General features: G+C 41.5%; 1 protein-coding gene across 1 annotated transcript; it reads right to left on the bottom strand.

The window, feature by feature from the left end:
* Positions 1-1,722: 1,722 nt before the first annotated feature.
* Positions 1,723-15,154, bottom strand: LOC148934148 (uncharacterized). Its single transcript, XM_089062208.1, has 3 exons — positions 15,104-15,154; positions 13,872-14,601; positions 1,723-1,829 (listed from the first exon to the last, which is right to left on the bottom strand). Exons 1-3 carry the CDS (start codon positions 15,152-15,154, stop codon positions 1,723-1,725), a joined length of 888 nt encoding a protein of 295 aa, XP_088918334.1.
* Positions 15,155-16,626: the final 1,472 nt, after the last annotated feature.

Here is a 16,626-nt window from a genome sequence, read left to right as displayed (position 1 = left end):
TACTTGCGCAGGACTTACCCATTCACTATCAGATATTGCATAGATAATCCTTGCGTCTAGTAACTTTATCACCTCTTTTCTCACTACGTTTTGCATGATAGGATTAAGTCTATGTTGGTTTTGCACACGAGGTTTATGCCCTTCCTTAAGTAAAATTCTATGCATGCACGTGGTTGGGCTAATCCCTTTCAAATCACTAATAGACCATCCTGTGGCAGACCTATACTTGTTCAAAACACACAAGAGCTTCTCACACTCTTTCTCACTCAAAGCAGCGGACACAACAACCGGATAGGTGTTATCTGGTCCTAAGAATGCGTACCTGAGATGTTCGGGGAGTGGTTTTAGCTCTACCTTTGGCGGTCCCCGTGGCTTCCCCTCCGCTTTCTTCCATTCAGCCTCTTCTTCGGGAGTGCGTAATGGCAAGAATGCGTTCTCTTTTTTAGGGATTCTTTCCGGTAGCACTTCCAATTCTGTAATTATGGCACACACATCACAAGAAGATAAGTCAGCACTAGGTGTGAAAGAATTTATTTGACAAGATTCAAGAGGATCTGAGTTTGATGATGAGTGATTTCCACTTCGCTCACACAATCGGTGACGACTTGGATGACACTACATTCTTGGTAGCCTTCTGCCCCCTCCTTTCCATGGAATTTCAGAGCGTCGTAGATGTTTAATGTGATGCTTACATCGTGTAGCTTCAATGTAAGCTCTCATTTCTGTACATCTATCATGGCTCCCCCAGTAGCTACAAATGGTCTTCCAAGAATTGAGGGAACCTTCTTGTCCTCCTGCATGTCTAACACAACAAAATCAGCTGGGAAAATAAATTCTCCAACCACCCTTACCAAAACATATTCCACTATCCTCATTGGTGTTATTGTGCTCTGATCTGCCATTTGCAACGTGACTGAGGTGGGGCGGATGTTATCAACATCTAGCTTCCTGTAAAAAGATAAAGGCATCAAATTAATACTAGATCCTAGATCACATAATGCCTTACCTTTCACATCATTCCCTAAAACACAAGATAAAGTAAAACTCCCTGGGTCCTTGTGTTTAGTGGGTAATCCCTTTTGGATGATAGCGCTGCAGCTCTCTGTCAAGCCTACTGTCTCATACTTCCCCCACTTTCTTTTCTTGGCCATCACATCCTTCAGAAATTTAGCATAATTGGGCATTTGTTGCAAATCTTACACCAATGGAATATTGATGTGGACCTTGCTCATTGCTTCCAAAAAATTGGCAAACTGGGCGTCAAGCTTCTTGCTTTTTAATCGTTGGGGATATGGGATGGTGACACTGCTGTGTGGTAGTGCATCTGACTGCTGCCTCTCAGCCGGCGGACCGCCACGTTGGGGTGTGGCGGCCGCCGGAACTTCATCAGTGTCTGTTCCAGACCCTATCTCGACCTGCTGGGGTGTAGACGGCGGGTCGCCGTGTTGTGGTGTGGCGGGCCGCTGCACGTCTTCGGCAGACGTGTTGCTGGGCGACTTCTCTGCCTCCCTTATTCCCCTGCCTAGGTCTCCTGCCTCCGGAGGTTGATAGCAAATGCACAGCATGACACTTTCCTTTCGGGTTTATCTCTAGCAGGCTAGGAAGCATACCTGGAGTGTGCTTGCTTCCTATGGTTGTGACTAGGATCCTAAGGTTAAATTCCAGCATCCCGACTTGAGTAACGAGGGTTTCCAACCCTCTTTCCAGGGTGCTTGTATTTCGTTACAAATTTTCCAACCTCTGGTTCGTCACCTTTCTATGTTCGAGAACTTCAGCAATGCAGATTTCTAACAGATAATCCCAATTGGAGCGGGGTTGATCCTCCATACCTGCACATATTCCAGAATAGTTATCAGAACAGTAAACTTGTGCATCGTAGGAGTAATCAGAGCAGTTTAGGTCGTAATATGATCCCCCATGGTCGGAGTTATAACACTCGTAATATTCCCCTTGTTGCTCATCATAGTAACAATATAGATCCTCCATACCTACAGGAAAATCCATTAAAACAAAATAAAATAAAAATAAAAATAAAATGAAAGCGATTTAAGATCCAAAGTAGTAAACTTTTCCGTTTGAAGGTATCACTCCAAGGTAAATTGTCTTCCCTGGCAACGGCGCCAAAAACTTGATGCACTTTTTATTAGCACTAAATAAACCTGCAAATATACAGAGTATATATAGTATAGATAAAGGTCAGTACTGGGAAATCAAACACGGGGAAGGAAAACACAGAGAGTCTATCCTCTACTAGAAATCAATTACTATCTAGAAGAACAGAAGGTTTTGAAAACTTTTTGAAAACAGAAAACAATTAAAAGCAATTAAAAACTAAATGCGAATAAAACACGAAGACAATCGATAGAGATAAGGGAATCCCAGGGATGTGCGATCACAGTTATGGTTATACAAATTCAAAACTACAATACCCTAGCACAGTTATTACTTTGATAGGATGAGTTGCCTAGCTTATGCTCATGCGATGCAAACGTTGATTACAAAATTAGGGTTGTCAATCCTAACACGTAACTCCATAAAACTCCTAAGACCCTTGAAAAGTCCTCACTCTCAATTAACAGTGTCGTTTTAAAGGAAGCTAACTGTAGCGTCTACTAAGTGAATCTAACTCCCTAGAACTCTCTCACAGTTATAAAGCAAGCTATATTAAATCATACAAGATTGTGTCACTCAATCATGCAGCATCAGAACTACTTGGGGAAGAAACAAATTAAAAACAAAACGAATATTAAATAGAAAAAGGAATTGTATAACCAAAGTCGTTACTAACACATCCCTAGAATCCTACGGTTTTAGTTACACATAAAGAAATAAGCTAAACACATAGATTGAAGGGAAAACAATTTGAACATAAAACTAAAGCAAATAAAACCCGTAGGTTGAATCCTTATCGTTCTTGATGATCTTGAAATCCTTCTCCAACTCCTTGCACACAAGTGAAGTACTCTAGCTTTTGATCTCTGTGAATTATTTTGCAAGTAGAAGCTCTCTAATTTGATGAAGCTTGAGGTCTTATTTATATCGGAAAGCCAATCCTTGTTAAAGAAGGAAAAAATCATCAAAATATAGTAAATCTTGGAGCAAATCTGGGGCATCTCGGAATCGCCGCCTTTCTCCGGTGGGCCGCCGCACCTTGGCTGGCGGTCGCCGCGTTGGAGTCCAGAGAGTCTGTTTCTCCGGCGGCGGACCGCCGCATGACTTCCAGCGGTCGCCGGGCGAGACTTCTCTTTCAAGTGTAATTTTCCGAGGCGGACCGCTGCACTGCTCTGCCTGCTTGGCCCCCGGCGGTCACCGTACAACTTCGCGGCGGTCGCCGTTCGCCGTCTGACTTCAGATTTCCAGACTTTGCGTTTTGGCTCACTTTTTCAGCTCAATTATGCACATTTCTCACAAAACACGTAAAAATACCAAAATAGACAAAATATGCAAATAATGGACGTGTACAGTGACTTTGACATAAAAAACGGACCAAATAATGGCCTTAAAATAGTGCAAAATCCGAGTGTATCAGGTACACCCAAAAAGAAGGTGTAAATTACGTCGAGACCTTCTCCCCGGTGGCCATGCTCAAATCGATCCAGATAAGTAGCTTACATGGATTGGGATGTATGGAAGATGGACGTTAAGACTGCGTTCTTGAACGGTAGTATTGAGGAGACCATCTACATGGAACAGCCCAAAGGATATGCCGTGAAGGGAAAAGAGAACATGGTATGGAAGCTTAAGAAGGTCATTTATGGCCTCAAGCAAGCATCTAGATCATGGAATCAATGCTTCGATTAAAATGTTCATAAGTTTATATTCGTAAAGTGCCCTAACGAGAGCTGCGTGTATAAGAAGGTTGAAAAGGGGAATGTGGTGTTCTTAGTTTTATATGTAGATGACATTCTTCTAATTGGAAACAATAAAAATATGTTTCAGTACGAACTTGGTTGTCAAACCAGTTCGAGATGAAGGATATGGGAGACGCGGGACACATTCTAGGCATCAAGGTTCTTAGTGACCGTGAGAAGAGAATGTTGTGCATATCTCAAGAACCTTACATCGACACTGTACTTAGTCGCTTTAGCATGCAAGATGCCAAGAAAGGTTTCTTACCTTTTAGACATGTCATCCGTTTATCTCAAAAGATGTGTCCTAAGACAACATCTGAGATAGCAGAGATGAGAAGGATACCATACGCTTCGGCAGTTGGTAGTCTCATGTATGCTATGCTTTGTACAAGGCCTGATATTTGCTTTGATGTTGGCATGGTGGCAAGACATCAGTTGAATCCGGGCCAAGGACATTGGACTGCCGTAAAGAACATACTTAAGTACCTTAAACGGACTAAGGACTATGTTCTAGTTTACAAAGCAGACGAGCTCTGTCCTTTGGGATATACTGATTCAGACTTTCAAGCTGAGTCGAGAAAATCCACTTCTGGATATGTGTTTACCTTAGGAGGTGGAGCCGTAATTTGGAAGAGTGTAAAACAGAAATGCATTGCAGACTCAACCATTTAAGCCGAGTATGTGGCCGCTTCGGAGGCTGCAAAAGAGGCTGTATGGCTCAAGAACTTTCTTATGTACTTAGGTGTGGTTACGAATCTTCCCAAGAGCATCACCATTTATTGTGCCAATTTTGGTGCTGTGGCAAATTCGAAGGAATCAAGAGCTCATAAAGCGAGCAAACACATAGAGAGGAAATATCATATCATTAGAGATATAGTGCAGAGAGGAGACATACAAGTGGTCAAGATTGCGTCAAAGAACAACCTGACAGATCCCATTGCAAAGGCAGTGGCGGTGAAACCGTTTCAGCGCCATGTTGAAGGAATGAGAGTTAGACTCGCTCGAGACCTCAACTCACTTTCAGTATAGGTGGGAGAATTAGGCGTAGTGCGCATTTTTTTGTATAATCGAAAGCTGTTTTGAGTATAAGTGGGAGATTGTTAGAGTTTGTATACTAGAAATCACCTTTGAGTGATTCAATACTGTTAAAACTCTTATTTTATTTTACAAGGAATAAAAAATATTATTTTTATCATAATGTTGTTATGTTTTACATTTAATGGATGCTTATTTACATGTTTTAATGTATAAGTAACTTAACAAAGTCTAAGTCTTTGTCTTAGTAGACTGGTTGTGGGCGACGTTCACTTTAAGGTAACATGGTCAGTTCTGAACAAAGAAAAAGAAGAATTTCACAACCTAGATAGACTTAGACTACACATCGTGAAAGGTTGAAATGTCAGTCAGATTATTTCTAAGCTTTACTGAAATAAGATGACATTTGTGTGGTATAGCACTGAATTGGATCTAACAGCGAGACATGTCTTTATGCTATCTACTGAAAGACGAGGTCTTGTAAATTATTGTTTCTTAATCAATGTACGTTAGCATTGAGCATACGGTATTGATTATGCACTATTTTGACTTACCAAATGTTGCGGGTTTTTCGCAACTCATTAAGCCTGGTATATTCGGTAGTGGTGATTAATATCTAGCGGTGCTAGGATTGCTATTATATTGAATCATGCGCGAGGTGAGTCTTGTTTGATAACATCCTCAAGAGGAGCTTGAAATAAGGTTTTATTATTCAAAACCTAGCTAGTTGGAGTTTGATTACTCTATGAATAATAAATAAGAATTTCTTGCTGAGTCCACTCTTGGAATTAATAAGATATTAATTAATTAAGTACATAGCAGACAATAATTAATTAATGGATGTTTCTATATCAAGCAATGGAAACCCGGATTACTTATAATTTTGGATTTGGATGGGGAGTGCAATATTACTTCTGTAGTGGCTGCTCGTAATATTTCAATTAAAAGCTTATATTAAATTGGGGTGCAATTTAATTTAGTAAAAAGCAAATTGAAGGAGCCCATATCCAAAACCTTCCATAGATCCTTGTCTAGGCCTAATATGTGACTTAATATAAATAGGAGAATAAAGGAGACATAAAATACACGTGTTTTACTTCAAAAAATTTTGTCCCCCTCTCTATACACTAGAGGAACGATTTTTCTCTCCTCCGTGAGAAAGGTTTTCCGTCTTCTTTATTTAAGTCCTAGTATACTGGTGAGATCAGCCACCCTGATATCAGTTTATAGTCCGGGAACCAGACAAAAGATCCGTGGTTTAGAAGGTGCGAGCTATCTTCGATTCTTTGGAGAATCATCAAGGTAAAATAGCTAAACCGTGAAAAACCATGTTTTAGGTTTTAATTAATTTAAAGCATGATTTATTTGAGTTATGAGCATGATACATGTGATTATTGCGCGGATAGAATTTTTCTAAATAATCGACTAAATAGATCTTGATTATCTAATTTATTTGAATTGAAATTAACGCACGATTCCGCTGTCAGTTCCTTTAGACACTACAATTAGCTTCCTTTAAAACGACACTATTTATTGAGAGTGAGGACTTTTCAAGGGTCTAAGGAGCTTTCCAGAGTTACATGTTAGGATTGACAACCCTAATGTTAGTAATCAACGGTTGCATCGCATGAGCATAAGCTAGGTGACTCATCCTATTAAAGTAATAACTTTGCTAGGGTATTGTAGTTTGGAATTTGTATAACCTTAACTGTGAACGCACATCCCTGGAATTCCCATATCTCTATTTTTTATCCCTATGATTTATCTGCAACTATATGTTATTTGCCTTGAATTGTGTTCAGTTTTCAAAAGTGTTCAAAACTCTTTCGGTTTTCCAAATAGTAATTGAGTTCTAGTAGAAGATAGACAATCCGTATTTGTTTTCTCCGTGTTCGATATCCGGTACTAACCTTTAGCTATACTGTTGCTACTATGTATACTTGTAGGTATTAATTGTGCTAAAAAATAGTGCATCAATCCTGAGCAGTGTTGCACCCTTCTAGTGTTCCTTTTACCTAAAACACTTCCGCACCTTTCCTCCTGACTTGAACCTTATCCTGCACACTTTAGCAGTATTCTTGCACAAAATATACGATTAAGTTCATCATACTGACCAGTAACCAAGGCTCAAAATCCGACTTATCATGGTTCGTTAATTTAGCTTGCCACGTGCTACAAAACCCCGTACACTTGCGGGGGTCATTTTGATTGCAAAATTAGCATGAGTCACCATGTTAGTAGTGCGACTCAATCTAGGATCATTCCGACCACTCAACAATTGTCCTAGGGTTTCGGGATTGCAATTATGTCAGGTAGCTGGGGAGTTGTCTAAATGACCCCTCCTTTCCACCATATACAAGCTCAAATGTAACTATTTCAATGGCTTTGAAATCAACATAATTTCTATTTGATTCCGAATACAGAGAGCAATCATGGATGGTTAACGATTAACATGTTTTCTTGAACTGTAATTGCTCGTACAACAATGACGATAACTCATGTGTTGATTAACCATCAACCATCTCGCTTCTTTAGTGATGCTCCACGCTGCCAATTACGTGTGCCAGGTGGATGGCCCGGCCTTGATCTACCAATCCATATGGATACTTACATACTGCATGTCATCTTTTTGCTTTGCTTTCCACAACATTAAATACCCGATTATTTTGCATATGCTACAATGTTACAACAATTTTCAAATGCAATTTCCTCTATCGATCCCTCGTAGATGTGTTGAATTGAAAACTATGATATTCATCAATCCTAGATGTTCCAACATCAAAACTATGATGCCCATCCCTCCTATATGACCAAAATTATGATGTCCATCCCTCGTAAATGTTCCAACATCCTGATGAATGGTAGGTTCAATTTGCAACAATCAACGAGGTATACCATTACATTCCACAGCATCATCAAACATATAATCCATCACATTATTGTCAACTTGTGTAGTTATACAAGTGATATCTGTTCCAGTTAAAACAAGATGGTTTCATTTTAAATTAACTGTGTGTCTATTCATATCTATTCCAATTTTTTCACATATCATCGACACTAACTGATAATAAGAAATTATTCTCTCATTATCTTTCGCCCGAGGTGGATCTATGAAAACCCACACGCGTGAGTTGGACCAATTTTCCATTTCAATATAAAATCAGAAAAAAAATATCACTGACGTTCCACTTAAAGTGGGACGGAGGAAAAAAGTAGAGAGTGATGTTTCTATTTTTAGAAATGTGTCATTTATAGTGAGACATCATAAAAAGGAAAATGATTCGCTTAGAGTGAGACGGTGGGAGTACAATATAACAACATTAAATAGGACATACACATCAATATATACTCTTACAACACATGTTTTGTGTTAAAAAACTTATGACATTGCTACATGTTGTAAAATTTTGAGGAGGAATGAAAAAATGACCCAAAAACTCTAAAATCGGCGGAAGGGATCACCTTATACATTACATACTACATTTCTTAATACACTATTGATAAGATGACAAGTGGATCTCTAGTAATTTTATTTATAGAAGTACACTTCCACACTTGATAATTTTTGTGCATTTTTTTTAAAGTAGAAATAAATTCGAAACATTAAAAATGAGTAACTAAGTACTGACTCTCGTTACATCACTTCTTATTGCAGAACCGCAAAACTAGACTAAATTAGGGTTTTCAGATCTAGTTTTTTATGAATGGGATACGTAAATGTATAAATTATTATCGCATTCATCGAAAGCTTATTTTGCTCCAGCCCAGGGCAAGTAAGTCATAACATATTAGGAGGATTTAACTTCAATCCATAATATATTACTTCATTCCAGTAGGTTTTTACTTCATTCCAATAGGATTATTACTTCATTCCAGTATATATAGGCAGTTTCTCCGTCGCATACCGTTCTTTCTCTTTGCAATGTCTATCACCGTTGCCACGACGCTCTCCGCTGTTGTGAATCGACTCCATTTACACTAGCGTCGTGATAGGTCTTGTCTTCATTCGTTCTCTCGACAGGAGTCGGCGGACGGAGACGTCAAGGTCATCCCGTCGACGCTGTGACATTTCCGAAATTCCAACTATGATAATAAAATGAAGTGATAGCCTAATTGAATGGTGTAATAAGCACATGAAATGATGTGGAGTAATAAACAATTTGAATAAAGTATACGTAGAAGCATTTGAAGTTCTACTGGAATAAAGTAAAAACCTTGTCTAATGAAGTAATAACGATTGTGAATAAAGTAATAAACCTACTGAAATGAATTGTATTTTCTTAGAGTGAATAATGTAAATGAATCCGAATGAAGCATGTGTTGAATCTTTTCAAATTCTACTGGAAGTAAGTAAAAACACACTGCAGTTTTAAGATATTACGTACTAAAATGAAGTAATAAACATACTACAATGAAGTCAAATGAGCTTGCAATGGAAACCGAAATAATTTACATCTCATCAAAAAACTAGATCTAATAACCCTAATTTGATCCCTAGTTCGGCTTTTAAATTTAGTTCGACACTAATCACAGCTCACTTACTACTACATTACATTTTATTTTGAGCCGGAATAATCCACACATACAAATAATGGGCAAAATTAATTAATAATTGAATATTATGGTATTTATTTAATTTAATAAAAAAATCCTTGAAAAAGTAGAAAATGAATCATAATTTATTAGTACACTCGCTTGTCCTTATCTATTGTACACAATATTGGTTAAGATTTACGATCAACGAATTCTAGTGACTCAATGAAGGGGTCTCTCTTGTGGTCTTGTGAGTCGGTTTTCGTATGTAATTTGGAGTGTGTCCAACTGAGCAGGAATAGATTCTCGACCGAGTTGAGTCGTTGGTATGACAACCGAGACCTGGCTTCAAACAATTTTCCTCAACCCACTTCTACTGATTAGTATAGTGGAGGTAAGGGTCGAATCCCACAAGGATGGACACGTTTGGATAACTGCGGTGACTTTCCTGGGTGTTTTTGGTTAGCTACCACGTTTGGGTTGAGATTTTACCTAGGCAAGAAATAAATGAGGTACTCTACTGACTAGTGGGTGTGAAAACAACAGGCATGTGGTGGTGTTCGTGGAAATAGGGGACAAGGTGTCTCAGAGGCATATGAAAAGTAGACAGTTACTAAAAGAGGAAATTTAGACTACAAGGCATATCTGGTGGCTGGGTGGCTCTCTGACAGGTCTGACAGTACAACTGAAAAGTAGGGAACGAAAGCAAAAGTAACTTAAAAGTAAAGTGGTCCAAACTAAAGTTGATTTTGACGTTTTCTTCTTCACCAAGCATTAACAAAAATCAGATGAACACAAACACCATAACTAAACTTCAGATTCATAACCTCAAACTCAAGATCCATTGATTAAAATGCTCAAACTTAAAATAAACGGTGAAACTGCAATTTTACTTCTACTGACTAACATGCAAGGCGGTGATCACAGCGCAGAACAGAAACTCATGCACGAAAATTTGACTAAAACATAACTACAACTTCAGATCGACAACTCCAGGTAAGAAAACACTTAGAAATTAAAAGCAACAACTATATCTAATTTTCCTAGGCAGAATGAAGCAAACTCGAACCAAAGCGACATACGAAATAGAAACTTCATAATTTAAGCGTTGGAACTTCACAAAGTGCTTCAAAAGGCAACAACGATGAGTGTTTGCAATAAAACCAACGACGAAAACAAGTATAGATTAAACTAGAAAGCAAAATAACGATTGTTTGGCCACTCTGGGCGATGATACTGCTATACTACTACGGCAACTGGCTAGAACGGTGGATCTATGACTTTTCCGGCAGATTCTTGGACGTCAAGTGACCATAGCTGTGGCGAGGAACGAGAGGTTGGACAATGCTGAAGGAACTAATCTTCTAGAGAGAATTCTAATTAAGTGTGGTGGTTGGATTTTCTCGAACTCTAAGGGACCAACTCTAAAGGGGCGAACTCCTTCTCTCTCTCCAAGTGGCTTCTTTTATAGGGAGGCTTGCCCTTGCTTTTAGGGTAGACTTCCTTCAAGTTTTGACTTTTATGCCCATGTTAATGATCATCCCAGCTATCCTTCTTCTCCATCTCGAGCCTTTTCTCTGGCATGCATCCTGGTCAGTACTCCCCTTCTAGCGCCCTTTTCACTTGCGTCACCTGAATCGTCTCCTACTGACTTGGATCCTTTAATCCTGCACACTTGAGCAACTGTTTTGCAGATAATACATGCATTTCACGAAATACTGACCAGTAACCAAGGCTTAGAATACGACTTATCAAACTGCTCACACTTACCACATGCTTGTCCTCAAGCGTGAAGACAAACAAAAAGAAATAAGTCGAATTCGAGCCTGGTTACTCCCTCTGACCGACTCTACCTAACTAGACTCAAGACTCTGACGCAAAGGAAAAGAAAACAAACAACGACACAAACACATTAAACATATAGTTAACTTAAACACATAGAATAGGCTATATTTTCAACCACCCTTTCCCTAGAGATCAGGTGCAATCCGGCCTTAGGCAGCCTTGAACTTCCGCCGCCCCCCTTTTCTTCCCCAGTCAGTATATCTGTTTGTCAGGATCACCCAATCCTAGGCCAAACACTGGGTTCACTCAGTCACTCATTCCTCATAGGGGATGTTAGGACTGTTCTCTCTCAATGCTAAACCACAGATGTTTCGGACTCAGATCTCACGTGCAGTTCCTGAAGGTCTTTAAGGCTTGTAACGGGGTTATTGGTTTGTAATGTTTGGGGAAGTTGTCCCTAAGGCTCTAGGGTTCAAAAACTAACTACTTATTTGATGAGGGAGAACTGTGTGAATTCGGGCTTCTGGCTAAGGCTTCTTCTTCGGCTGGACAATTTCTGACATTGGCTTCCAACTGGTCAGTAGCTTCCTTCTTCCTCCTTTCTCTTTTTGTGGTCAAGTATGCGACCATTTTCTTCGGTTTTCTTCCTATTGCTTTGCCACCCTTATACCTTCTTCTATTTTTTTGGATCTAGAATTTTTCAGATCGATTTTCTCCTTCTTTCTTTATCTTTCTATCTTCAGCTGGTTTCCTTTGTATGTCCTCCTGGGCAGTTACCTCCTTGCCTTATGCCTTGCACGCACACAGTTCCAATGGCTGATGGGTTATTTCGGGGTATAGATCAGGCTAAAAAATGGGGTTCTAAGGGTAGGGTTTTTTTTTTTTTTTTTTTGGGGGGGGGGGGGGAGGGGGGTTTCCTACTGCCTTTAGGGTTTGCTACACGCGGTCACCTTGCCCTAGACATCATGTGGTAGCCTCTCTTCTTTTTTCAGTGTTTAGTGGAAAGCAGTTCCACTTTGGGGCTTCTAACTCACCTTTTAAGAGGGCTTTTGTGTTTGACCTAAGGGATGGGTTTTTCCTTCATACTTGCATCATCTATACTGACTAGGGGTTACTGGAGGTGGTGGTTTCTGTTTTCCGGCATGCCTTATCTCCCTCAATTCCCCTCACCGTCAGTTCGAGGCAGTTGAGTTTTAAGCCCATTCATAAAAAAAACATAACACATAATTCCTAGACCTAAACAAACCCTTAAAGAAAAAAAACCAACATGCACTGACTCAAATAACATATATAAACCTGTCATACTGGCCATTTGCTCCCCCCTTTCACTTCACAAGTGTCTGCCCCAGATACGGGATGTGAAGTAAAAATTGGGAATGGCTAGTATGACAAACACACATTTACAACAAACACATATTATATCTAAGAACATCTCACACTTAGACTATGCAATAGGCTAAGTGGGAGAGTTTCAGATATATACCTAGATTTATAAAACAAAGCAGAATATTTTACAAACATGTTATATAAACACATAAACTCCTCACACTTAGACTACGCAGTAGACTAAGTGTGAGTTAACATGCTTATGACAGAACACAAAAATATAATAAAAACACATGCACCGAAGTAGCAAACCCTTTACTTCTCACACTTAGACTATTAAATAGGCTAAGTGTTATGAATGGGGTTTGCTTACAATTAATACACATAATTCTACCTATTTAACATAAGTAAGAAACAGAACTAAAAGAAAACTTAAAAATTAAAAAGAAAACTAACTGGTCAGTTTGGGGGGGGGGGTCGATCAGACGTTCCTCCTGCTCCTCCTTGGCGCAGGGGTCTGTGTAGGTGGGTCCTTTGGTTCTTCTTCAGTGGGTTCCGGTTGGTTGTCATCTTCTTCCTCTTGTTCATCACCTTCTTTTTCCTCAGGTTCGGTGGTTTCTTCTTCCTGTCCTCCATGTCCACTTGTTCCAGCTCCAGTGCTTTCCTTTCCTCTTGCCAATTCCTTTAGGATGCTCTCCATTGGGGTTGTCAGCTTCGCCATCTCTGCCCGTGATTGTCTATTCTCCTCTGCCAGCTTAGTTACTGCCCTCTCCAGATTTTCTTGCCTCAGCCTTTGCGCTTGGTCGATCTGCCCAGCTATCCCCTCCTGGCCTTGTTGTGCCCTTCCCCCAGGGGCTTCTCCCATTGGGTAGAACTGGGGTACTCCTTCTCTGTAGTATACCAAGTTGGTGCGGACGAAGAAGGGTATATCGAACAGGCCAGGAGCGTCGACCATGTACATCGGAGACAGGTCTTCTGCCTCTGTTATGATGATGTTGTTGCGCACGAAAGCTCCTAGTATGTGGCAGAGGGACAAGTTTCTAGCTGGGTAGGTGGCTATCAGGTGGCATTGGTAGGCTGTCCAAAATCCCAAATGCAGTTTTCTTCCATGTTTAGCGCACCATACCAAGTACAATTCGGTCATGGACGTTCTGGCAGCTGAATTACTCTGCCCCAGTAGGTTATAGCCTAAGTAGAGTTGCACCAATCTCAGCATGGAATTGTTGAAGTGGGTGGATCTGGATTTCGTGGAGGCGAACTGGCCAGCATCGGGGTGGGTTAGCTCCTCCCAGGCTTCCTGGGGCTCAAATTCTATGTGTCTCCTCGGTACCCCCCTCTCACGGCTTCTCCAGTCTGGTCCTATAGCCTCCTCCAGGCTACACATACTCAGTCGCACAGTCCACTCTATCAGACTCATGGACAGTTCTCCTCCGAATATTCTGAAGGAAATTGACACCTCGTCTAGGTCCGTAGTGACTTGGAACCTAAACGTGGTGAAGAACTCCTTTGCTAATCTCACAGATATCTCCGGGTCCCTATTCTCTAACAGCCATTCAAAACCCAATGCTTCCATACTGGCTAGGAAGGAATCACGAACAGATAACTCATCCAAAGAGGGTATGTGGAGTACCTTTCTGCATTTAACCTGCTTGCTGCTATCGTCCTTGTCGTCAAATGCGTCTTGAAGCTTTTTGGTGTCGTAGTGCTGCATGTCCTCCATGAGCTCATCAGTGAGCTCTACCCTCCATCGTCGGTACACAATCCTGTCTATCGGAGGGTGGACCAGTTCGTGGTGGTTGTCGGGGAGCTGCTGCTCATGGTATTCTTCCCCTTCTAGAGAGATATCACTCTCTGAATCAGAATCCTCGCTGGAAGTGTAGTCGTTGTCGCTTGATCTCCCTCTCTCTTCCGGCTCTCTGATCACTATGCTGGCATTGGCAGTGCGCTGTTTCTTCACGGCTTGTTTCTTCTTGACAGGGGCTTTCCCCTTTCTCTTCCTTTCCTGGATGTACTTAGCTTCTTCGATTTCCATTGCCTCTGCTTCTTCGTCGGCTTTTGTTGAAACGTCCTCCTAGGTGATAGGTTCGGTCACCGCACGGGTACTAGTATCACTTCTCGTCGCTTCCTCCCGACCTACTGACTCTGATGCGAGGTCCAGACCCTCAGCCACCTTGTCAGTATTCTCCTTCTGGTCAGTTGGCGTTGATGATACTGTCCCTGTTGCCATTTGGGTGTCCTCCTGGCTAGCTTTCGAGGGCTCCTCCCCAGGTTTTGTTGGAGTAGTCTTCTCGTCTTCGCTCGAAACCTCCACTGCATCTGCTGCTGTGTTTGCTCTTGCCTTGTTGGACTTCCACTTTCCTAAGCATCTCTGTGACACTCTTTGAGGTTTCTGCCTCTCTGCCTTGGGGTCGTTTTTCAACACTAGCCTCCTCTTTACTGGCTTGTTCGTTTGTCCTCTCCTCCACTGATTGGTGGACTACGCCTTCCGACTTTTCTGCTTCCGTGGTTGTTTCCCCCCTCCCTACTGCCTGGAATGCGAGGTCCAGTACCTCAGCCACCCCTTCATGGTTTACCACGATCCTATCTCCCTTGCCCAAAACTGCTTGGAATTCATCATCCGTCATTAACCCTTACTTTCTGGCCATTTCGTTCAGGTCTATCTCCTCCCGCTCTGCTTCATTCTTCTCGATCTCGCTTGCTCTCCCTCCACTCTCATTTTCCTCTGTTTCTCCCCAATTGGGATCTTAATAGGCGGAAAGAGGGCTAACGTCGAGCGGTTCTGCTTGTGCAGTTACTGTTGGGGAGGTCTTTTCGGATGTCGGATGTGAGGTTTTTGGGGTGGTGGTGGGTGGGGTTACTGTGGTTGCTGTTGGGGTAGGGTTTGGTATCGCCGGCATTCCTCCGGTCAGGCTAAATCCGGCCAGGGTCGCTGTCCAATCTTTGTTGGGGTCTTGTTTCCTTAGATACGCTGCCAGTGCGTCTAAAGGAACCATTGCCGGGATTTGTGTCGTCGGCGTTGGCTGTGATCGTTGTGGACTTGGCGGCTGCGATTCGGCTGACGTTCGGACTTCTGACGGGACTTCGCCGGTGGTAGATGCTGGGTTGTTGGTTGCCTTTCTCTTTGCCATGGCTGTACCGGTGGTGGTTCTCTTTTTCCTGTAGTGATTCACGGTGATTTTCGTAGTGGGTGGTAGTTTTCGGAGTGGGATGGCGGTTGTGGGTGAGAGAATGCAGGTAAGGGTTTGTAAAGTGAAGGGGAGTAGGCGGTTGGGTGTTGTATAGAGGGGTGGGTAGTTGAGGGTTTTGACCGGTGGTAGGCGGTTGCCAGGTTGCGACGCTTCGTGTGGAAGGCGGTTGGGGGTTCTCGCAGCTGATTGGACGTCTCCTGTCACGTCCCTGCTCCACGCGCCCTCCCAGTCTCTGCACTCGCCTGCAAAGCTGCAACACGCACCAAAATTCAAATTTTACTCATCTCCCCCTTCTCAATTAGCTAGAAATAGAAATAAAGCAAATAAATGGCTCTTTAATATAATTTAGAGTTTCACCCAAGTGGTATCCTCGTGGTCAGTACGAACTCCAAATTAATATTTAAGATCCGAAAAATCTTTTTGGGGCTTTTCTTTTTTTAACTTAAGTTAAATTACTAATTATTCACAATATTTACATCATTACTAAGGGTATTTAAAGTTTTACCTGGTCAATAAGCACAAATCATATTACGTTGACCAGGTGGAACTCTAAACCCCTTTTCTACTGGTCATTTAGACGCTATTAAAGTGTAGTGGAACTTCTTCCACTACACACACCTATTCATTTTCACTATATATTTTTAATCTATGTCCATTAACGACAAAAGGTTCGAAGTTAGGGATACTCCCTGAAATCTCGACCGCTCCATTAGCACGTAGTGCAGTGATAATGTAAGGTCCTGCCCATTTCTTCGGCTCCGTCGACACTCGCCGTCGCCCGGTCGCCCCTCTGCCTAAGCTAAGTCCTCTCCCCCTACCCCTAACTCCTTTTTCGAGTTATGTCAGTAGCTTATTTTTGGAAAATTCTCCATTGGAGTCTTGTGTGGCTTATGGTGATATATTGCTCA

The sequence above is a fragment of the Salvia hispanica genome, chromosome 1, assembly GCF_029641045.1.
Source record: "Salvia hispanica isolate PSC_SH4W2 chromosome 1, Shi_PSC_v1, whole genome shotgun sequence".
NCBI lineage: Eukaryota > Viridiplantae > Streptophyta > Magnoliopsida > Lamiales > Lamiaceae > Salvia > Salvia hispanica.
The sequence above is the reverse complement of the archived record's forward strand: the minus strand, read 5'-3'. Positions and strand labels throughout refer to the sequence as shown.